This window comes from Heterodontus francisci, chromosome 30 (genome assembly GCF_036365525.1).
Source record: "Heterodontus francisci isolate sHetFra1 chromosome 30, sHetFra1.hap1, whole genome shotgun sequence".
In the NCBI taxonomy this organism is placed as follows: domain Eukaryota; kingdom Metazoa; phylum Chordata; class Chondrichthyes; order Heterodontiformes; family Heterodontidae; genus Heterodontus; species Heterodontus francisci.
In genome coordinates, this window is record NC_090400.1 from 52888798 (window position 1) to 52913556 (window position 24759).

Genomic DNA, 24759 nt, shown 5'->3' on the forward strand with positions numbered 1-24759 from the left:
GCTCCAGGGATTTGCCAATGTCGCTCAGACGTTGCTGCCAGGATACAATAAGTATGGTCTGATAATGGCTTCTGTAGTTACTGGACCTATCTGAGGTGCTGGAACCAGGCCACAGGTGAGTCAGGGCAGCAGGGGTTTCACGAGTTGGGGGTCGTGGGAGAGTGGGTTGTAGGGGTTCAGCAGCAAGGATGGGGGGGGGGGGGGTGGTGGCTATCAGCGGGCTCCCCACTTCTCAATGCTGGGTCGCTTGATCATGCACTGTGCCTTTTAATGTGGGGTCCCCCAAACCCGACTCCCACCCCCACCCCCACGCATGTTTTCTTGCCGTGCTCTTCATGAAGTGACAGGCCTGCCCTCCACTGGGCTAATACTAGCGGCAGTGGGATGAGGCCGTTAATTGAGCATTAATTTCCCACTTAAGGGCCTCAATTGGCAGCAGGGCGGGAAAGCATTGGCGGCAGGGCGGGAAAGCTTTCCACGGGCCTTCCCACCCTGCACTTAATTTGGGTGGAGACAGGAAGTTGGCAAGGATCCGCCCCGCCACCCTCCTGTCCAAATAAATGCTCTCCCCATCTCCAAACCCAATGCGGGGAAGAGTATAAAATTCCCCGTGTTGTAAACCCCAGTGCCAAGAGAGGGAAGAGTGCCCTTGCTTGTCTCCTTTGAATGTATCTATTGACTCTACATTTTGTAGACTGACTCCTGTCTCCATTTCGCCCAGTTAGCAATAGTGGAAGGTGTGTTTTTCTAGTTTAGCTAGTGTCCTAGTTTATTTACCTATGAGAAAAGTTCCGATTTGATACGCCCAATGTTCAAAACATATCATAATCATGCTAGGAATTGCCAGCCGTGAAAAGTGGTCCCACTCCTGCAGGCAGTCAATCGACCATCCTACACAAAAAAAAATGGAGTTACTAACACAGAATAGACAGTATCTGAGAAGCACATAAGGAGAAAGGGAAATAGGGCAGATAGAAAAACTTTCATATCATCCAGCTCACCTCAGCTTTCACATTGGCCCTGGGTTTCTCTCTGGGGTATATTTTGCCATGAAATTTGTCAGTGTTAAGGGCGATTCTGCAATCTGTGGGAAACTGCACTCATTACAGGAAGCGCATTGTGAGAAATCGTGGCAGTGCTGGATGGCACCAGTAATGCGAGGGAACATTTGCTTCTGATCTCCTCAGTGGTCAGTAACGTCTGGACTCTCACAGAAACCATGGCCATTTGTGCAAGAGAACTAATAGTACTGGTGGGAATGTTGCACAGCATGAACCAAGACAGGAAGGAGGAGCAGAAGGAAAAGTAGGAAACAAATCAATAAATAAGAACCTTCAAAGCAAGCGAGTATTGTACACAGATAGGGGATTGAATGAGACTCCCATGAAACGTCCTGTCCAATTTTTCTCTCCTTGCATTTCATTGGAAAGGGGAATTGAGGAGGTGTATACTGGGTGAGTAATTGAATTTCACATCATTGCCCAAAGTGTAAGTTACCCCCTGGGCCCTACCTGTCCAGGTCTTAACGTACAACCTTTTCCATCGAATGTATACAAACAGAAGAATAACTTGACAGTACTGAGAGACAACATTGGCAGCAGCCGAGCCTCTGAAAGACAAGTTAGCATATTAAAAGTAGCTTCAAATGAAGCCTGGTTCTGTGGAAGTTTTATTTATCAGATATTATAAAATGTTTTTAAAGTTCTTTGCTACTTACGACACTCCCAATGTCAGCACATGGAGTAAGAGATAATTGATCACAGCATTTACGATGTTGGCTATGAAACTAGTGAACATCTGAGGCATGATGATTCCCTGAGGTGGGAACAAATCAATAAAGTCAGTCCTCGGAATTGCCCTTCAATAAACCAACAGGGTGTGTGACACGGTGCCACGATAGCAGGAAGATAGGGTGCAACTGCTCTCCCAATGTCCGTGTTTGGGGTACAATGAGCCCTGATCTAACATGATCCCTTTTCCCTCACTTGAATCAGGCTCATTGCTGGAACTTGCCATTTGCTGTTAGATCAAGAAATTCAAATTCCCTGTGCTCCAGGGAGCTTCTCCATCTATCATTGCTATCTGATAAGTGTCCCATTCAACCATTCCCCCTGATGCTGCTATTCCACACTCTCTGAGTTGGATTCAACAATGGAATAATCTACAAATAAGGGAAAGTAAGGGTTCCTCCTTGGATAGCTCGCTCCCTAATGCCCGTGTGTCTGTGTGCACACATGCAATGATATTACCAATTGTGAGTACATCTGGGGAGTGATATACAGTCATTGAAAACAAAACGACTGCGGTAATTTTCGCATTCAGTCTGGGTGATAATCTGGCAAAACAGAATGCCTGCCCATTGTGGAAGCCACCCAATTTTATCCTTTTGATTTCATTGGCATGAAAATTGGACGGGTTCTACATTGGACGATTGGCTCCACTGGATTACTGTCCAGGCAGTGAATATGGAAATGACCCTCACTCAGTCCCTTTGGGCTGAGAAACTAGTTTCATTTATTCAGCCACAAGGAGTAGTTGAGGTGAACAGCATAGACATATTAAAGGGGATGGAGAAAGGAATCGAAGGGTATGTTGAAGGGGTTTGATGAAGAACAGTGGGAGGAGGCTCGTGTGGAGAATGGACACCAGTGTGAATCTAGAGGGCTGAATGGTCTATTTCTGTGCTGTAAATATTTTGTAATATGATATGAGTGTAGCTACTTTGTCCAAATTAGCTCCTGAAATATTTTGCGCAATCTGCCCAATTGCAGTTAACCATCAAAATAAGGGAAATAAAACCAAAGACTCCCAAATGTATCTTACTGCAATAATTATTAAAGTAATTTCATGCACACTTCAAAATTCAGTGACTTTACCTGATTCTGAAGGTATCTGATCTCTAAGTTATGAAGAAATACTGCCTATGAAAGAATATTGAAAATAATTAGCATCAATTTGGGGCGGCACAGTGGCGCAGTGGTTAGCACCGCAGCCTCACAGCTTCAGCGACCCGGGTTCAATTCTGGGTACTGCCTGTGGGGAGTTTGCAAGTTCTCCCCGTGTCTGCGTGGGTTTCCTCCGGGTGCTCCGGTTTCCCCGGGTGCTCCGGTTTCCTCCCACATGCCAAAGACTTGCAGGTTGATAGGTTAATTGGCCATTATAAATTGCCCCTATTATAGGTAGGTGGTAGGGAAATATAGGGACAGGTGGGGATGTGGTAGGAATATGGGATTAGTGTGGGATTAGTATAAATGGGTGGTTGATGGTCGGCACAGACTCGGTGGGCCGAAGGGCCTGTTTCAGTGCTGTATCTCTAAACTAAACTAAACAATCACTATTGAAATACAGAAGAAAGTTACATTCATACATCTCTCAAAAATTTGAGCCAGACCTGTGTTCAACCTGACTGTAGAGCATTTGCACAGGCCCTGTATGGCTCAAAATATAATTGCCTAGAACTTGAAAAGTCCAAGCTCTGCATAACCATGTCAGCCATGGCTCAGTTGGTAGCACTGTTACTTCTGAGTCAGCCGATTGTGTGTTCAAGTGCCACTCCGAAGGGGTGTGAAAATCTAGGATGACACTCCCAGTTCAGTACCGAGGGAGTGCTGTACCGTTGGAATTGCCATCCTTTGGTTGAGATGTTAAACCATGGCCCCATTTGCTCCATTAGGTGTGGGGGAACAATTCATGGAATGTATTCAAGATGCTTTTCTAGATTAGTATGTCAAGAAACCAACAAGGGAACAGGCTGTTTTAGATTTTGTTGTATGGAATAAAACAGTTAATTAATAACCTTGCGATAAAGGAGCCTCTGGGGAAAAGTGATCACAACCTGACTGAATTTTATGTTGTGTTTAAGAGTGATTCAGTGAAGTCTGAAACTAGGGTCTTAATTCTAAATAAAGCAAATTACGTAGGTATGAGGGGCAAATTGGCTAAGATAGATTGAGAAAATATATTAAAAGATATAATGGTTTATAGGCAATGGCATTTAAAGAATTCATTCATATTCCTTAAGGAATAAAACAAAAACCACAGGAAAAGTGGTCCAACAGTAAACTAACAAAAGCAGTTAAAGATAGTATTAGATTGAAGAAAGAATGTTGCCAAAAAGTGTAGTAAGCCTGAGGATTATGGGTATTTTGAAATTCAGCAAAAGATGACGAAGAAACTGATAAAGAAAGAGAAAATAAGATATGAAAGAAAACTGGCTAGACACATAAACACAGATTGTAAAAGCATCATAGGTATGTAAAAAGGAAGAGATTAGTGAGAGTAAATGTTGTCTCTTAGCAGCAGAGACAGGAGGAATTATAACGGTGAATAAGGATATGGCTGAGACATTAACCAAATACTTTGTAATTGTCTTCACAATAAAAGACACAGAAATATTCCAGAAGTTCTGAGGAACCAAAGGTCCAATAGAAATGAGAGACTTAAGGGTATAAGTATTAGTAAAGAAACAGTACTGGAGAAATTTATGGAACTAAAAGCCAACAAATCACCTGGACCTGCCAAATCACCTCGGGTTTTAAAAGAGGTGGCTACAGAAATAATGGATGTTTGGGTTTTGATCTTCCAGAATTCCCTAGATTCTAGAATGGTCCCCATGGATTGGAAGACAGCAAACGTAACCCTGCTAGTCAAGAAAGGTGGGGGAGTAGGGGGGAGATGAGGAGGTGAAAGAGAACTGGGAACTATAGGCCAGTTAGTCTGATAACAGTAGTAGGAAAAATGCTAGAATCTATTACTAGGGACGTGATAATAAGTTACTTAGAAAATCATAACATGATTGGGTAGAGGCAACATAGATTTGTGAAAGGGAAATCGTGTTTGGCAAATCTATTAAAGATTTTTGAGGATGTAACTAGCAGGGTGGATAAGGGGAACCAGTAGATAGAGTGTATTTGTAAGATGCCACACCAGAGATTATGAAACAAAATTAGAGCTCATAAGTGTGAGAGTCTTAGGAAATCCCTACATCAGGTTTTCTTGCTGGTTAATGAGAACTTAACTTAAATACTATGATTGACTGATTGTAAATTACAGTTTTACTAGTTGTGATATAATAATGCTTATACTGAACTATATTTGTATTCCTGCTAGTGATACGCCCTGGTTAGAAACAGCTGAGCAGTGACTAGATGGGAAAGTGTGGTTTGGGCTTTCATTGACCAAATGTTTTATTGGCCCCAAAGGGTTTAAAAGAGACCAAATGATGAAAAGGTAAAGTTCAAGCAGACCGTGAAAACTGACAGGCTGCTATGAGAACCAAAAGATATCACCTTGGTAGAATTACAGAGGCCCAAATACAGAGCAAACAATAGTACTTGAATCCTAGCTAAGATAGCTAGATGCAAGGCCACCATGTTTTCTGTGCTTTGCTCAGGCACTAGCATTGAAATGTCAACATGCTGATAAGGGTCCAAAAGTTGAGAAAACAGCTGATGTTAGGGATCATAAGATACTGACCTGGCCTGGGCGGGCAGATACATGGCATCTCTTGCAATTGAGCAGCTCAAATCATAGCAAGGCAATGATGAGGTTAAACCAGTCTCCATAGGCTTTGCTGTGTAACAAGAGTGTGAGAAAGGGTTCTCCGAGCCCTTAAAGTGTAGAGCTATTCCACCAGAGGAGGCTTGGGACCATCCCACAGATGAACCCTCACGGAAGAATGGGCTGGCAGGTGGCCCACACGTGCACATGTTGCATTAAATGCGCGACAGTGCCTGGTACACAACCATTGGGTATATTCACGTGGAGATTGTGCTTCTACCCAGGGAGTAATGATACTTTGATACTACTGCTCAAACATTGGCATATGTCAAATCTTACTTGTACTAAATAAAGTAAAACCACTGTCACCAATAAGGGTATCACTGAATCATTTCAGAACTAGAAAATGAAGGGGTTAAAGGGTTATTTGTCTCTGACACCTGGGGATTATATATTAGTATGGATTGAGGGTTGGTTAGTGAACAGATTATGAGCATAGGAATAAACAGATTATTTGCGGGTTGGCAGGCTGTAACTGGTGGAGTATCACAAGGATCAGTGCTTGGGCCTCAGCTATTAACAATCTATATTAATAAGTTAGATGAGGGGACTAAGTGCAATGTATTCAAGTTTGCTAATGATACAAAGTTAGGTGGAAAGGTAAGTTGTGAGGAGGCTACAAAAGGATTTGGGCAGGTTAAGTGGGATTAATGTAGGATTAGTATAAATGTGTGGTTGATGGTTGGCGTGGACTGGGTGGGCCAAAGGGCCTGTTTCGCTGCTGTATCTCTCTATAAGTGAGTAGGCAAGAATTAGGTAGATGGAATATATTGTGGGGAAATGTAAAGTGATCCACTCTGGTCGGAAAAATAGCAAAGCAGAGATTTTTTTAAATGTTACTCTTCAGGGGGATCTAGGTGTCCTTGTATGCAAATCATAGAAAGCTAACATGCAGCTACAGCAAGCAATTAGGAAAGCAAATCATAAGTTGTCCTTTATTACAAAGGGATTGGAGTATAAGAGTCAAGATAGCTTACTGCAATTATACAGGGCCTTGGTGAGACCACATTTGGAGTACTATGTGTAGCTTAAGTCTCCTCATCCAAGGAAAGATATACCTGTCTTAGAGGGAGTGCAACAAAGGATCACTGGATTGATTCCTGGGAGGAGGGAATTGCCCCATCAGGAGAGATTGAGTAAACTAGGCCTATATTCCCGGAGTTTAGAAGAATGAGTAGTGATCTCATTGAAACATGTGAATTTCTGAAGTGGCTTAACAGGATAGATGCTGATAGGTTGTTTCTCCTGGCTGGCTGGTGTGTCTAAAGTTAGAGGCCTCAGACTCAGAATAAGGGGTTGGACATTTAGGATTGAGATGAGGAGACATTTCTTCAGTCAAAGGGTTGTGAACTTTGGAATTCTCTACCAGAGAGAGCTGTGGATGCTCAGTCATTGAGTGTATTCAAGTCAGAGATCAATAGATTTTTGGATACTAAGGGAATCAAGGGATCTGGGAATAATGTGGGAAAATGTAGCTGAGGTATAAGATCAGGCATGATCTTATTGAATGGCAAAGCAGGTTCAAGAGGCCAAATTGACAACTCCTGCTCCTATTTCATATATTAAGCTCACATATGAAGAACATGTTAATTGTATGACAATTCTGTATAATTAATTAATTATATGCAGATGGAAGGCATTAAATGGGTTTCACTTGAGCTCATATTTATTGAAACTGTGGTGTGGTTGAGTTAGGAGGTCTATGGTTGTAATGTTTCACTCTGTAAATAAGTGTTAGACTGAGTAAAGATTGGCTCCAGTGCTATCCTTCACCAACTGGCTTTTTTTTTTATAAAGAGATACAGCACTGAAACAGGCCCTTCGGCCCACTGAGTCTGTGCCGACCAACAACCACCCATTTATACTAGTCCTACATTAATCCCATATTCTCTACCACATCCCCACCATTCTCCTACCACCACTAGGGGCAATTTACAATGGCCAATTTACCGATCAACCTGCAAGTCTTTGGCTGTGGGAGGAAACCGGAGCACCCGGCGGAAACCCACGCGGTCACAGGGAGAACTTGCAAACTCCACACAGGCAGTACCCAGAACTGAACCCGGGTCGCTGGAGCTGTGAGGCTGCGGTGCTAACCACTGCTATATTCTGGAATATAACAGAACAGTGACTTTGGTGAGGTACTGGAGCTCTGATTGTACGTATCTTTGTGTTGTTCAAGACTGCTTCTACTATCTAGCCATGGAAAGCTGAGACATTATGGATCCCAAATTGAGATCAGTTGGGGGATCATCCTGATAAGTCTGGCATACTGAATGGAGCAGTTTTAAAAAATTTTTTTTTAGAACATTACAGCACAGTACAGGCCCTTCGGCCCTCGATGTTGTGCCGACCTGTGAAACCATCTGACCTACACTATTCCATTTTCATCCATATGTCTATCCAATGACCACTTAAATGCCCTTAAAGTTGGAGAGTCTACTACTGTTGCAGGCAGGGCGTTCCACGCCCCTACTACTCTCTGAGTAAAGAAACTACCTCTAACATCTGTCCTATATCTATCACCCCTCAACTTGAAGCTATGTCCCCTCGTGTTTGCCATCACCATCCGAGGAAAAAGACGCTCACTATCCACCCTATCTAACCCTCTGATTATCTTATATGTCTCTATTAAGTCACCTCTCCTCCTCCTTCTCTCCAACGAAAACAACCTCAAGACCCTCAGCCTTTCCTCGTAAGACCTTCCCTCCATACCAGGCAACATCCTAGTAAATCTCCTCTGCACCCTTTCCAAAGCTTCCACATCCTTCCTATAATGCGGTGATCAGAACTGCACGCAATACTCCAGGTGCGGTCTCACCAGAGTTTTGTACAGCTGCAGCATGACCTCGTGGCTCCGAAACGCGATCCCCCTACTAATAAAAGCTATCCAGTTAGTCACAGGGAGATCCACTGTGATCTTTGCTGGCTGGACTCTTCTGGGTCAGTCCACATTCAGGTAATGAATGAGTCAAGTTCTTTAATGAGTTGTGTGTGTGTGGACGCTGCCAAAAATAGTTTACTTACAGGAAGACCAGGAATAAATATCTTCACATAGAGTTGTGTTAACCTGCAAGGAATGTAGAAGATGTTGATAACAATAGGGAAATCATAGAACATCACCACCTGTAACCAAAGGTAAACTCAAAACGCAGAAGCAGTGTATACCATCTACAAGATGAAACTTGCCAAAGCTTCTATAGCTCAGGAATAGGCACTGACATGTTGCACAACAGACATTTGACAAAATTATTGACAAAGCACGGACATGGGGCAATTAATCTGTATATAAGGTGTATTGCCATCAAAACACAATCCGATTTAAAACACATTTCTCCCTATAAATAAAGTAGCTAAGCATACAAACATCATGGAGAGAAGCACAACTGCATTAGCTAGCTGGCAAGCAAAATAATATGTAATGCCAATGCAAAATACTTTTGTTGACAGAATAGAGCTAGTACTAATGTCCTTTAGGGAAGGAAATCTGCTGTCCTTACCTGGTCTGGCCAACATGTGACTACAGACCCACAGCAATGTGGTTGACCCTTACATGCCCTAGCAAGCCACTCAGTTGTATCTAACTGCTACGAAGTCCAAATGGACTGCAGCGGTTCAAGGGCAATTAGGGATGGGCAATTAATGCTGGCCTAGCCAGCAACACCCAAATCCCATGAATGAATAAAAAAAAACCACTATGTCACGGTGTGGTAGATGGACTTTATTGGATGACCGCTGTGGATTCACACTGTGTCAGGGGTGAAAATTCATCCAATAAACCATGAAACTCAAGGAGAGGATTGTTATTGTGGTTATTGAGGTGATACAGGAGAAAAATCAACAATAGGAAAACAGACAGACATAGTCATGCTCATGAAATCATACCTTACAGACAATGTCCCAGACACTGCCATCACCATCCCCGGGTATGTCTTGTCCCACCGGCAGGACAGACCCACCTGAGACGGTTGCACAGTGGTATACAGTAGGGAGGGATTTGCCCTGGGAGTCCTCAACATCGACTCCGGACCCCATGAAGTCTCATGGCATCAGGTCAAACATGAGCAAGGTAACCTCCTACTGATTACCACCTACCGCCCTCCCTTAGCTGATGACACCACTTGGAGGAAGCACTGAGGGTGGCAAGGGCACAAAATGCACTCTGGGTGGGGCACTGAAACAGGCCCTTCGGCCCACCGAGTCTGTGCCGACCATTAACCACCCATTTATACTAATCCTACACTAATCCCATATTCCTACCACATCCTCACCTGTCCCTATACATCCTCATCCGTCCCTACATTCCCCTACCACCTACCTATACTAGGGGCAATTTATAATGGCCAATTTACCTATCAACCTGCAAGTCTTTTTGGCTGTGGGAGGAAACCAGAGCACCCAGAGGAAACCCACACAGACACAGGGAGAACTTGCAAACTCCACACAGGCAGTACCCAGAATTGAACCCGGGTCCCTGGAGCTGTGAGGCTGCAGTGCTAACCACTGTGCCACAATGGGGAATGAATGGGAAAGAGGGACTAACTGATCGGCCTCCTTCTGTTCTAGACTATTCTATAATTCTATTTATTCTCTAAAGAATCAAACAAGCAGCTGTTCTGGTCTTTAGAGGAATGCATATCGAACTCCTAATAAGATGTGAGTTTAAATCACGGGATCACTCAGTCTAACTTCTTCAATTTTTGGTCAGACTGCAAAGGATCTTGGGGGGAGGAAAAAAATTGACTCAATTCTTGAAATGAAATGTGCCTCCAGCCAGCCTATTACAGAGTGGACTGACTCATAGAGTTTGTGGAAAGCATCAATGGAATGATATATTAACCCTCCTGAAATCCCCCTCATTCCAAGGATTTAAGTCTACCTTATTCAGTTCTACAATAGGTTTCTTTTCTTACGCTATTTCCCCTTTTGAATTTTAAGTTAGTTTCTCATTCCCAGCATGTGACCTGTTGCTATTCTCTATCGATTCTGCTCTTCTGTTGGATGTCAGGTGAAGTCCACTGCAAGATGATTGACTCACTATTTCATTGGCCCACTCTCTATTGGGGAAACTATCTGGCCTCTGCTTGACACCGATCCAGCTGAGATTAACCCCTCACTATATGTAAATATGCAAGCTGGAACCTCCATCCTAACATTCCTTGACCCAACACTTCTGTGTTCACTAACACGCTCTGCCTTTGGGGCTGCAAACTCAGGATGGCCTTCTTTCTGTCACACAAACATCATCAATTATTCTCTTTTGTAATAAATAAATAAGACAAGACTCTCACTTGGCTACTGCAGGAGACAGTTTGAAAGCCAATAAAATGTGTTCGATGTTGATGAAGATAGCCCAGCAGGGAAAGCAGGCTATCATGAGAATGAGAATCCCTCTTTGGAGAATCACTCCAATTCGCTTCAAGTTCTTACTGCCATGTGTCTGAAAATCAGAGCAAAAGTTTTGTTAAAATGAATTGGATCAATATTGACCACCCCATTCCGATGGACACTATGGGCTGGATTTTCCTGCAGGCTTCTGAACCCGCCATCAGACTCAAATGTGGATCAGAAACTCACACAGTCTGGGAAACAGTCACTCATTGAGATTTTCCAGGGGTGGCCAATTAATGGCCAGAGGGTGGGCTCACGGTCCAATTAAGGGCGGCAAGCTGGCTCTCAAAGCTGGAGGGCCAATCAGAAGCCTTCCAGCTTGAATGCAGCAGCGGGTTGCCATGGCAGGAAAATGAGGGAGAGGGCACTTCAAAATGAAGGTGCACTTACTCCAGCTTTTTAAAAGTTATATTAAAAAAATCTTTTGCAGCCAGCCCACCATTGTGTGGGGGGATCCCTCTAGAGGGTGGCCTGAGGCTGCTGCTGCACCCAGGTTTGCAGGGAGGGCCTCTAGGGCTGCCCAGAGCGCTGCCCCGCCCCCCCACCCTGGTGTGCTGCCAGGAAGTCACCTCCAGGCAGTCAAATTGGCCCCCACCGCCTCTGGGAATCTGCAGGCCGAATGGGATTTTCCTTCAATTGACCTTAGAGGCCTTAATTAGTTGGATTGGCTACTTGCCGCATGTGGGCAGGTTGCCCTGCCACCCCACTATCCCACCTCTGGGAAAATGGCCCGAGGTGGGATGAAAACGGGGAACCGGGCCACAGGCCGACAGTCATTATTTTTAGCACAAGCCCAGCCACCCACATCTGTTCCTGGCACCAGTGGGGCCTAAAAATCAGGCTCTACAAGTAATAACTGCAACAATATATAAAAACATTAGAATATCAAAATATTTACCCCACTTAACCAAAACCATTATGATTGGATACCATTTTTGTTTAGCATTTAATGTGCCAGGTTTGTTCAGTCCACAGCCACCAGAGTGTAAAGTGCATCTGAACCACTTTACTTAGACCACAGTGCAGAGGAAATTTACAAGAAATTGAAGCTATAAGATGGTAAAGCATGGAATGATCAAAGACCATTTAATCCATCAATGCTGTCCTTTGTTTAAACCACCTTCTTCATCTTGGATTCAATCCAACTCACTTATCTCCTAAGTAAAGCTTCTGCAAGTTTTCTTCGTGTCCCCAAAATTAGAGAAAACTAAACTCTAAACAAAAAAGACTAACACCTCGAACTTTAACAAATACCTTAAAAAATCTAAGTACATTTAAGGCTGGGATATAGATTTTTGGTCTCGCAGGGAACCAAGGGATATGGGGAGCGGGCTGGAAAGTGGAATTGAAGCCCAAGATCAGCCATGATCATATTGAATGGCGGAGCAGGCTCAATGGCCATATGGTCTACTTCTGCTCCTATTTCTTGCATTCTTGTGTACATGAGATCTAGTGAACTGTCCGAGACATCAGAGAATTCCAGTACACTTGTCACACATGGCCTATTGCTTCCCGGTCCCTTATAACATTGTGTTTTTGAGATAAACATCAAACGCTTCCTGTTCAATGTTCTTCTCCATACAATGTTCTCGAACATTTTCCTCAAGATAATTGTGCTATAATACTAAGAGTGGTGCTGAGAATGGAAATAGAGTTATATACTGTGACAAAGACACTCAATAGAGGTGCAATGCACTTTGTGTGGTAATGCAAAATGAGCGCTAGCGAATCACCAGCCCATTTTATATTCTGCAGGGTAATTGGGCAGAGTGTGAAATGGGTCGCTGATTTGCAATTGGCCATTTCAATCCGTCTCCCTCATTGAATTTCACCTCCAACCTCCTTGCTTGTTAGTTCAGAATCACTGGATCATTTTCCGATCCACAGCTCAAGAGAGTCAAGGCCAATTGTAGCAGCCTTGCACTCACTGAGATCAACTAATTCAGGACACACCAGGATTTCTATCTGGTACGTCCCTGGTCTGTGTGGCTCAAATTCATACGGGGGTTTGAGTTTCACAAGGCCTGAACTTTAAAGATTTATTCTTCTCTGAGATAGCTAATTATATTTTTCTCCATTAAGAGAGTATCACTGTCCAATGTACAGCCTGGAGTTAGCTGCACCTACTTGAGAGATGAGAGTGTCACACGCTGAAGACAAGCCCACACCTATGGAGCGACCTGATACATTTATTACCTGTCCAAAAGAAATAAAGAAAAGGAAACATTTAGCAATATCATCATAGACGCCATCAACATGCCACAAAATAATATAAAATAGGATTTTTTTATGTCAATGAGTAAAATACCATTGTGAATTTCTTTTTCCCTCCCCATTCTTTCTCTGTTCTCTCCTCCTTCCCCTCAGGTACCAACTCTTGATATGTTTTTGCTACCAGCAGACACTCCTATTAAAATGCTTTCCTCGATAGCGTCCAATCTTCCAAACTGTAAACTGGAAGTCATCCAAAACTCTCCTCCCCATATCTTAACTTGCACCGAGTCCCCTTCACATATGACCCCTGTGCTCATTGACCTACATTGGCTCCCAGTACACCAGTGACTCTGCTTATCCTTGTGTTCAAATCTTTCTATGACCTCACCCTTCATTATCTCTGTAAGCTGTTCCAGCCCTACAACACTCCGAGATCTTTGTCTTCCTTTAATTCTGTCCTATGGTGCATCCCCCACTTCCTTTGCCCCACCACTGACAGCCATGTCTTCAGCTGTCTGGGCCCTAACCTCTGGAATTTCCATCCTAAACCTCTCAGCCTCTTCATTTCTCTCCCCACCTTTAGGGATGCTCCTCAAAACCTAACTCCTTGGCCAAGCTTTTGATCACCTATCCTAATGTATCCTTCCTTGGCTCAGTGTCAAGCCCAAGCATTTTACAAGGAACATTTCATCAGCTGATAAACTCACTAAACTTGAAATTAATAGGAAGCAATGCAGTTAATTTATTATTTTGTGAAGGATACATTATGATGAATAAATGTGCATATTCTGAACATAAACTCACCGCTGTGGCAAGACTAACTGCTCCCAATTCAATTTTTCCTAAATGTCCACAGAACGCGGTGCTGACAATATTTATTAGAAATATCAGCAGCTGTGTCAAAAACTGTTAAAGGAAAATGAATTTTAAATAATATACACTGGCCACTTAATTTTGATCATGCTCTTTTGTACCTTAAAAACAAACTTGTAATCTAATTAAAACAATCATGTTTCTTACTGAAAATAATCGTCTTTTTTCAAAAAGGTGATGCAAATTTAAGGTGATTTCAATGAGGTTTTCAAGATTATGAAGGAAATTGGCAAAGTTGCTCCAGGCAAAATCATTCACTGTGATGAAGGGTTCAAATATCAGCATATTCGAATGAGGAATTACAGCCTTTGAAGTAAAAAAGCAAAGGAAAGAGGAATATTTTCACCTTTAAGAGAGGGAGTTGTGGAATAAGTTAACAGGCAAGGCCGCTGAAGTGGATTTTCTAAAAGAGTTCAATAAAATCGATTGTACAAATGGATAAATTGAAGGAAATTATATAATGGGCTCTGCGGACAATTAGATATATTTCTGGAGAGAGCGGAGAGTGAAGGATGAGATGTTAGACGGGTGTAAACTCACCACTGGTCCAGCCAGTCTGGAAATATGTATCGCTTCCTGACAGAAGTTGACGGGTGTCAATCTCTTCATTTTCCTCAGTAACAGGTTGCCATGGGTTTCACGTGTCTCGGTAACATTACCAGAGCTTAGTTGCATTGAAGTCTCCATTTTTACAATTCTTCATTCCAAAGGAAAAATAAACCAGTTATTATACTTCTCCTGTTTGGGTTTCCCATCCCATCAACCTTCCCACGTCATATTACCCATCTCCATTCAGTTTCACAACCCCTTTCTGATGTAATATGTGATTACAATGACTTTTGGTCATGATTAATTTTTAATAATTGTCCTTTCAGAGCTGCAGGAGTTGCAGCATCTATGTTTAGGGTTCACTGCTTTTGCAGGATTGCTACATATAAGTATTCAAACATCAAATATGTCAGTTTTTAAAACTTCCATCACAATAGGTGAGAAAGCAGAATGAATGAATGATTTAACTCTGCACTGTTGGCTGGTGTCCACTTTGAGGTAGTGTAGGGGTGAAGGATGTACTCAGTGTCCTGTGTAACATGTGAACTACACTGAGAAGTTGCACTCATGGATTATGTCAGTTAGAGTGATTTGCGATACAATGGTCATTTTTTGTGCGTATTGATACAGTCAAAATTTTGCTTCTGAGGTAAAGTTGCTGAGATTCACTGAAGTCCAGTGACATTTGTGTATTTTTTAAACTCATTTTCAGGATGTGGGTGTGGCTGACAAGCCCGGCATTTATTGGCCATCCTTAGTTGACCTTTGAGAAGCTGGTGGTGAGATTCTTCAACCTCTTCTTGAAGCTTCTTCTTGAACCTTTGCAGTCCATAAGACAAAGGTTCTCCAAAAATGCTGTCTCACTGTAGGTAATAACCCTAATCATTAAATTCAACATGTTTACAAACTCCATTTACCTCGAACAATAATAGATGCATTGGTACATGTTTAACTTGCTGCCAGGGCTTAAAGCTGGCATTGTGAATTGGCAATGTGTGGAAATGAAATCCGGGGATCTGTAACACCAGTTTTACACCTGGGTGGCAGGTTGAAAATCTACCCCCGTGACTACACTTCAAACAGCATTAATCATCCTGAGGATGTGATAGGTGCTATATAAATGCTCTTTCAGTAACAGACTATAAAAACCAATATGTAAACACCCCACACAACAAATGGATGAACACTCCAGCAGTTGATTATTCAATGCCCATTGCCCAGTATTATTTTTGTTTTTTGTTTCGCTCTTGCACTAAATCAACTCTTTCTACATCACTTCACACAGTGTGAGGAGAACCTTGCAATCAACACCTGAATTAACCCTGGAAAGATCTAATTAATTAATTTATACCCAGAGCCCAGCTATTTATTAATTGAAATTTCAGTCAGTGATTTTGGCCATCACCCTCATACACTTATTATTTTCATAATTTTCAAACTCTACTTTTATTCAAGGAGATCAATTCATTCAGGGAAAAAAAATGAAATAGAGTAGGAGTTTGAAAAGTACCAGATATGAGTGTAATCTGGCCGGCAGAGATAAGAATTCTATTCATTGAAAACAAGAAACAAATCTGGGAGATATATTTCGGAGGACCAACCTGGGAGCAAGTCACTTGGAAAGAATCATCCAATCACGGGTAAGTACAAAGAATGTCACTGCACCAATACACAACCTAGCATGTAGGGGAGGTGGTGGCGTAGTGGTGTTATCACTGGACTAGTAACCCAGAGACCCAGGGTATTTCTATGGGGGATATGGGTTCGAATCCCACCACAGCAGAAGGTGGAATTTGAATTTAATTAATAAATCTGGAATTAAAAAGCTAGTCTAATGATGGCCATGAAACCATTGTCGATTGTTGTAAAAACCCATCTGGTTCACTAATGTCCTTTAGCGAAGGAAATCTGCTGTCCTTACCTGGTCTGGCCTACATGTGACTCCAGACCCACAGCAATGTGGTTAACTCTTACATGCCCTCTGAAATGGCCTAGCAAGCCACTCAGTTGTATCTAACCACTACAAAGTCTATAAAAAGGAATGAAACCGGACAGACCACCCGGCATCGACCTAGGCACCAAAAACGACAACGGCAGACCCAGCCCTGTCGACCTTGCAAAGTTCTCCTTACTAACATCTGGGGGCTTGTGCCAAAGTTGGGAGAGCTGTCTCACAGACTAGTCAAGCAACAGCCTGGCATAGTCATATTCACGGAAACATACCTTACAGACAATGTCCCAGACACTGCCATCACCATTCCCGGGTATGTCCTGTCCCACCGGCAGGACAGACCCACCAGAGGTAGTGGCACAGTGGTATACAGTAGGGAGGGAGTTGCCCTGGGAGTCCTCAACATCGACTCCGGACCCCATGAAGTCTCATGGCATCAGGTCAAACATGGACAAAGTAACCTCCTACTGATTACCACCTACCGCCCTCCCTCAGCTGATGACTCAGCACTCCTCCATGTTGAACACCGCTTGGAGTAAGCACTGAGGGTGGCAAGGGCACAAAATGTACTCTGGGTGGGGGACTTCAAAGTCCATCACCAAGAATGGCTCGGTAGCACCACTACTGACCGAGCTGGCCGAGTCCTAAAGGATATAGCTGCTAGACTGGGTCTGCGGCAGGTGGTGGGGGAACTAACACAAGGGAAAAACATACTTGATCTCGTCCTCACCAATCTGCCTGCCGCAGATGCTTCTGTCCATGACTGTATTGGTAGGAGTGACCACCGCAAAGTCCTTGTGGAGACGAAGTCCCGCCTTCACATTGAGGATACCGTCCATCGTGTTGTGTGGCACTATCACCGTGCTGAATGGGATAGATTTCGAACAGATCTAGCAATGCAAAACTGGGCATCCAAGAGGCGCTGTGGGCCATCAGCAGCAGCAGAATTGTACTCATCCACAATCTGTAACCTCATGGCCCGGCATATCCCCGACTCTACCATTACCATCAAGCCAGGAGACAACCCTGGTTCAATGAAGAGTGCAGGAGGGCATGCCAGGAGCAGCACCAGGCATACCGCAAAATGAGGTGTCAACCTGGTGAAGCTACAACCCAGACTACTTGCATGCCAAACTGCATAAGCAGCATGCGATAGACAGAGCTATGCGATCCCATAACCAACGGAACAAATCTAAGCTCTGCAGTCCTGCCACATCCAGCCGTGAATGGCAGTAGACAACTAAACAACTAACTGGAGGAGGTGGCTCCACAAATATCCCATCCTCAATGATGGGGGAGCCCAGCACATCAGTGCGAAAGATAAGGCTGAAGCATTTGCAACAATCTTCAGCCAGAAGTGCCGAGTTGATGAACCATCTTGGACTCCTCCTGAAGTCCCCAGCATCACAGATGCCAGACTTCAGCCAATTCGATTCACTCCGCGTGATATCAAGAAACGACTGAAAGCTGGATATTGCAAAGGCTATGGGCCCTGACAATTGATTTATCTTAAATATAATTAAGGGTTTTCAATCCAGGAGTTGCTTCAGACTCCCACGTCCTATTTGTAGAAGTCAAATACCAGATTCAAAGAGGGAGAGTGGTGCAACATCATGCCATGGACACACTTATTAAATGTTAACAGATTTCCCATGCTGTTGCTCACTGGTAGGTCAAGTGATGCACTACTGTATCATGATGAGCATTACACCATGTATTATTCTGTTATAAAAGTGGAGCTGTTTTGAGCTGTTCTGCCCTTTTAAGGCCACAAAGTCTGTTGTAGATCCTGAGATCAACTAGAGGTTAATTCACTTTAGTGTGGGAATTTTGGAAATTGACAGGTACTTGTAAATTTCTGGCTCTAGATCAAGACAGTGGCACAGAGTAACTTTGAAGGGGGGATGGAATCTCAAATCTTCTGAGGCCAGACCATTCCCAAACACAGTTAAGTAATTAGGAAGCCTTTACGGTACCAATGTGCTAGTCTGAAGGTGACAGAGACTGGTCTACCTTATGTTGGGCCAATGGGTCAGAATATTAATAAAAGTTTGCCTACATTTGCAATTAGTTATCCCTTGCTGAGAATAATATTGTTTGTGTATTATAGCGCTTTCTCATTGTGTAAACCGCAGAGTAAATTAATTAAATAGTGAATCACGATAACACCCCATGCAAATGTGATTCATGCTGATGTTTCTCCGAGATTTACACCATTGGATAACATTACTGAACACGGATTGGAGATAAGGCTACAGCATTAATGTAAAGGTTCTCCTTCAAGCACGTTTCCCACTGGATCACAGGTGTGGCCAAAATTATCGACGCATTGCAGAGTTTTATTCTAGATGGAGCATTTCTATAAAAAATTGTTTATTAAAAAAAAAGTTTCTCAGTGAATGTGAGTCACCATACAGCAAAAGAAAAACAAATAAAGCCAGGTCCTTGCTCATCAGACGTCATGTCAGGATTCATTCCTTCTCTGCAAATGCCAGCAGTGTTTTTAATGTAAACTGGGGGTTCGCTGCTATACCTCAGCGTGATGGTTCATGGTTATAATTTCCTGGTCAGGTAAATCAGAACAAAGTATTTCCAGTGATCGGTGAGTTGGTACAAATCCCTGATTCTAATTGTTCCACCACTGGTGACCCTACCTGCAGCTTCTTCGATCCTAAGCTTTGGAATTCCCTTCCTTAATTTTTCTATGTCTCTCTCTCTCTTTCTTTAAGACACCTATGTCTTTGACCAAGCTTTTGGTCACCTGTCCTAATTCTTCCCTAAGTGGCTTAGTGTCAAATATTGTTTGATAAATCTCTCCTGTGAATCACTTTGGAACATTTTAAAGCTGCTATGTATGAATACAAGTTTGTTGTTATACAGTTCTCAGTCTTGGTTGGGCCATATGAGGGAGGGAGGAGGAAGTATAAAGGTCCTTGCAGGCAGTTGGCCAGATGGGGAAACAGAGGTTTGCAGGTCAATCACCTTAAGGGCTCACTGAACCAACACTAGCAACTTGCATTTATATTGTGCCTTTAACATAAAACAAAATATACCAGTGAGTCACAAAACTAGCCATTGATGACAGACTGATTGACAGATTTCTTGGAGATGGACATAGGGGATCAAAAAAATGCATATTGTTTATGATTAAAACTTTTACAGGACAGAAAGAGGCCATTTGACCCAAATCAGCTGTGCTGGCTTGTTTTGTCCCATTTCTCAAACCTTTCATTTCTTTGAATTTTCCAATTATTTTTGCACTTCCCATTCAAAAGTGGAATTCCATGTCCTAACAGTTCTCTATATACAAAACATTCTCCTAATCTCTTTCTTTTGGATGATAATCTTAAATGCATAGCCTCTTGGAACCGACTCACCAACCAGAGAATTAGAATTAGAATTAGAATTGGAACATTACAGCGCAGTACAGGCCCTTCGGCCCTCGATGTTGCGCCGACCTGTGAAACCATCTGACCTACACTATTCCATTTTCATCCATATGTCTATCCAATGACCACTTAAATGCCCTTAAAGTTGGCGAATCTACTACTGCTGCAGGCAGGGCGTTCCACACCCTTACTACTCTCTGAGTAAAGAAACTACCTCTCACATCTGTCCTATATCTATCACCCCTCAACTTGAAGCTATGTCCCCTCGTGTTTGCCATCACCATCCGAGGAAAAAGACGCTCACTATCCACCCTATCTAACCCTCTGATTATCTTATATGTCTCTATTAAGTCACCTCTCCTCCTCCTTCTCTCCAACGAAAACAACCTCAAGTCCCTCAGCCTTTCCTCGTAAGACCTTCCCTCCATACCAGGCAACATCCTAGTAAATCTCCTCTGCACCCTTTTCATAGCTTCCACATCCTTCCTATAACGTGGTGACCAGAACTGCACGCAATACTCCAAGTGCGGTCTCACCAGAGTTTTGTACAGCTGCAGCATGACCTCGTGGCTCCGAAACTCGATCCCCCTACTAATAAAAGCCAACACACCATATGCCTTCTTAACAGCCCTATTAACCTGGGTAGCAACCTTCAGGGATTTATGCACCTGGACACCAAGATCTCTCTGTTCATTTACACTACCAAGAATCTTCCCATTAGCCCAGTACTCTGCATTCCTGTTACTCCTTCCAAAGTGAATCACCTCGCACTTTTCCACATTAAACTCCATTTGCCATCTCTCAGCCCAGCTCTGCAGCCTATCTATGTCCCTCTGTACCCTACAACATCCTTCGGCACTATCCACAACTCCACCGACCTTCGTGTCATCCGCAAATTTACTAACCCACCCTTCTACACCCTCTTCCAGGTCATTTATAAAAATGACAAACAGCAGTGGACCCAAAACAGATCCTTGCGGTACACCACTAGTAACTAAACTCCAGGATGAACATTTGCCATCAACCACCACCCTCTGTCTTCTTTCAGCTAGCCAATTTCTGATCCAAAGCTCTAAATCACCTTCAACCCCATACGTCCGTATTTTCTGCAATAGCCTACCGTGGGGAACCTTATCAAACGCCTTACTGAAATCCATATACACCACATCCACTGCTTTACCCTCATCCACCTGTTTGGTCACCTTCTCGAAAAACTCAATAAGGTTTGTGAGGCACGACCTACCCGTCACAAAACCGTGCTGACTATCTCTAATGAACTTATTCTTTTCAAGATGATTATAAATCCTGTCTCTTATAACCTTTTCCAACATTTTACCCACAACCGAAGTAAGGCTCACAGGTCTATAATTACCAGGGCTGTCTCTACTCCCCTTCTTGAACAAGGGGACAACATTTGCTATCCTCCAGTCTTCCGGCACTATTCCTGTCGACAATGACGACATAAAGATCAAGGACAAAGGCTCTGCAATCTCCTCCCTAGCTTCCCAGAGAATCCTAGGATAAATCCCATCTGGCCCAGGGGACTTATCTATTTTCACACTTTCCAAAATTGATAACACCTCCTCCTTGTGAACCTCAATCCCATCTAGCCTCGAAGCCTGAATCTCAGTATTCTCAACAACATTTTCTTTCTCTACAGTAAATACTGACGCAAAATATTCATTTAACACTTCCCCTATCTCCTCTGATTCCACACACAACTTCCCACTACTATCCTTGATTGGCCCTAATCTAACTCTAGTCATTCTTTTATTCCTGATATACCTATAGAAAGCCTTAGGGTTTTCCCTGATCCTATCCGCCAATGACTTCTCGTGTCCTCTCCTTGCTCTTCTTAGCTCTCCCTTTAGATCCTTCCTGGCTAGCTTGTACCTCTCAAGCGCCCTAACTGAGCCTTCACATCTCATCCTAACATAAGCCGCCTTCTTCCTCTTGACAAGCGCTTCAACTTCTTTAGTAAACCACGGCTCCCTCGCTCTACAACTTCCTCCCTGCCTCACAGGTACATACTTATCAAGGACACACAGTAGCTGCTCCTTGAATAAGCTCCACATTTCGATTGTTCCCATCCCCTGCAGTTTCCTTCCCCATCCTACGCATCCTAAATCTTCCCTAATCGCATCATAATTTCCTTTCCCCCAGCTATAATTCTTGCCCTGCGGTATATACCTGTCCCTGCCCATCGCGAAGGTAAACCTAACCGAATTGTGATCACTATCACCAAAGTGCTCACCTACATCTAAATCTAACACCTGGCCGGGTTCATTTCCCAGTACCAAATCCAATGTGGCATCGCCCCTGGTTGGCCTGTCTACATACTGTGTCAGAAAACCCTCCTGCACACACTGGACAAAAACTGACCCATCTAAAGTACTCGAACTATAGTATTTCCAGTCGATATTTGGAAAGTTAAAGTCCCCCATAACAACTACCCTGTTACTCTCGCCCCTGTCGAGAATCATCTTCGCTATCCTTTCCTCTACATCTCTGGAACTATTCGGAGGTCTATAAAAGACTCCCAACAGGGTAACCTCACCTCTCCTGTTTCTAACCTCGGCCCATACTACCTCAGTAGACGAGTCCTCAAACGTCCTTTCTGTCGCTGTAATACTCTCCTTGATTAACAATGCCACACCCCCCCCCCTCTTTTACCATCTTCTCTGTTCTTACTGAAACATCTAAATCCCAGAATCTGCAACATCCATTCCTGCCCCTGCTCTACCCATGTCTCCGAAATGGCCACTACATCGAGATCCCAGGTACCAATCCATGCTGCAAGCTCACCCACCTTATTCTGAATGCTCCTGGCGTTGAAGTAGACACACTTTAAACCAGGTTCTTGCTTGCCAGTGCCCTCTTGCGTCCTTGTAACCATATCCCTGACCTCACTACTCTCAACATCCTGTACACTGGCATTACAATTTTTAAACTTACACTGAAATTGACTTCACAGCTGTCAGTCCGCTCACGCACCTCCGTTACTATCACAGCTGCAGTCACCGAAACTAAAAGAAAGAGATTTTGAACCACACAAATATATACTTTTTACTTACCCAGCAGTCCCCTGGTCCTCCGAAAACAAAAGGGAATTCACTTTGAAACTTACACTGAAATTGACTTCACAGTTGTCAGTCCGCTCACGCACCCCCGTTATTATCAAAGCTGCAGTCACCGAAACTAGAGGAAACACTTTGTCCCAATTAACCTTTTCAAAACCCCTCGTCATTTTGAATACCTCTGCAGTGAAGAGCCTGAAATTACACTGCAGGATAACAAAAGGTGAGATGAAGTCAGGCGGAAGGAGGCTCGGGTACAACACTGCATCAACACTCGCATAGACTCGATTGACTGAATAGCCAGTTTCTGCGCTGTAATTTCTTTGTAATGTAATAATGCTCACTTGGTGAGTTTCTAATCTCCACTGTTTGAGCAGAGGTTTTATGCTGTTTCAAACAAATGAGTTTACACAGTTTTTCAAAAACAGAAGAGAGGAATTTCAGGTGGATGTGTTCGTTCATTAGTATCCTGTGGTGCAATTTCTGCATCTATATGGAAGGAAGACCAACTAGTGTCTGCACCTGAAGAATATTAAACCAAATTGCGAGCTGGCCTCAGCACTACACAGGTCTACCTACGGGAGGCGCTGCTGGCCACTTCCCATACAGCTTGTGTGGCACGAGTCAACCAGATACATGTGTGATCATAACATCACTGAAGCAACACAACTGTCCCAAAATTGGTCAGTGAATATTTTTTTTTCCAAAATATACTTTATTCATAAACATCTGTAAAAATTACATTGCCAAACAGTTTCCAAACAGCACCAAAAAATACAAACATTGCAAGGGAGATCAGTTTCCTTCAATACTGTCATGAGTTCCTTCCCAACCCTTCCTTTTCACAATTGTCATGTCAATTACAGTTTTACATTTACAGCAATTGAGAATATTAACGATACAGTTCGAGGGGTTTCCCATTGACCCAGCCCCTCAGTCCAGCTTGGTGGGGGAACCTTACACTGTGGTCTTTCCCCATTGAGCCTTTGCTGCGGCTGCCCCAAGCTTTAGTGCGTCCCTCAGCACGTAGTCCTGGACCTTGGAATGTGCCAGTCTGCAACATTCGGTGGTGGACAACTCTTTGCGCTGGAAGACCAGCAAGTTTCGGGCAGACCAAAGGGCGTCTTTCACCGAATTGATAGTCCTCCAGCAGCAGTTGATGTTTGTCTCGGTGTGCGTCCCTGAGAACAGCCCGTAGAGCACAGACTCCTGTGTTACAGAGCTGCTTGGGATGAATCTTGACAAAAACCACTGCATCTCTTTCCACACCTGCTTTGCAAAGGCACATTCCAGGAGGAGGTGGGCGACCGTCTCTTCCCCACCACAGCCACCGCGGGGACATTGTGCGGAGGGGGCGAGACTTCGGGTGTGCATGAAGGATCTGACGGGGAGGGCCCTTCTCACCACCAGCCAAGCTACGTCTTGGTGCTTGTTTGAAAGTTCTGGTGATGAGGCATTCCGCCAAATGACTTTGACGGTCTGCTCGGGGAACCATCCGACAGGATCCACCGTTTCCTTTTCCCGTAGGGCCTTGAGGACATTCCGTGCAGACCAGTGCCTGATGGACCGGTGGTCAAAGGTGTTTTCCCGCAGAAACTGCTCCACGAAGGATAGGTGGTACGGCACCGCCCAACTGCACGGAGCGTTCCGCGGCAATGTGACCAGGCCCATCCTTCGCAACACCGGGGACAGATAGAGCCTCAGCACGTAGTGACACTTGGAGTTTGCGTACTGGGGATCTACACACAGCTTGATG

General features: G+C 43.7%; 1 protein-coding gene across 4 annotated transcripts in view; it reads right to left on the bottom strand.

Annotated features, from left to right (window-relative positions):
- LOC137346789 (multidrug and toxin extrusion protein 1-like) overlaps window positions 1–24759 on the bottom strand; it is a 93574-nt gene that overhangs the window by 18921 nt on the left and 49894 nt on the right. The window contains exons 1-10 of one of the 4 annotated variants that reach the window (XM_068010645.1): window positions 23001–23387; window positions 14578–14734; window positions 13969–14070; window positions 13078–13146; window positions 10851–10999; window positions 8587–8629; window positions 2877–2921; window positions 1718–1815; window positions 1512–1609; window positions 778–891 (exon numbers count right to left, since the gene is read on the bottom strand). In XM_068010645.1, the coding sequence (XP_067866746.1) occupies window positions 778–891; window positions 1512–1609; window positions 1718–1815; window positions 2877–2921; window positions 8587–8629; window positions 10851–10999; window positions 13078–13146; window positions 13969–14070; window positions 14578–14734; window positions 23001–23173 (1048 nt within the window). In that variant the 5' untranslated portion in view covers window positions 23174–23387. Of the gene's footprint in view, window positions 1–777; window positions 892–1511; window positions 1610–1717; window positions 1816–2876; window positions 2922–8586; window positions 8630–10850; window positions 11000–13077; window positions 13147–13968; window positions 14071–14577; window positions 14735–23000; window positions 23388–24759 lie in introns of those variants that run through there. The other 3 variants (XM_068010644.1, XM_068010642.1, XM_068010641.1) reach the window with 3 other exon arrangements.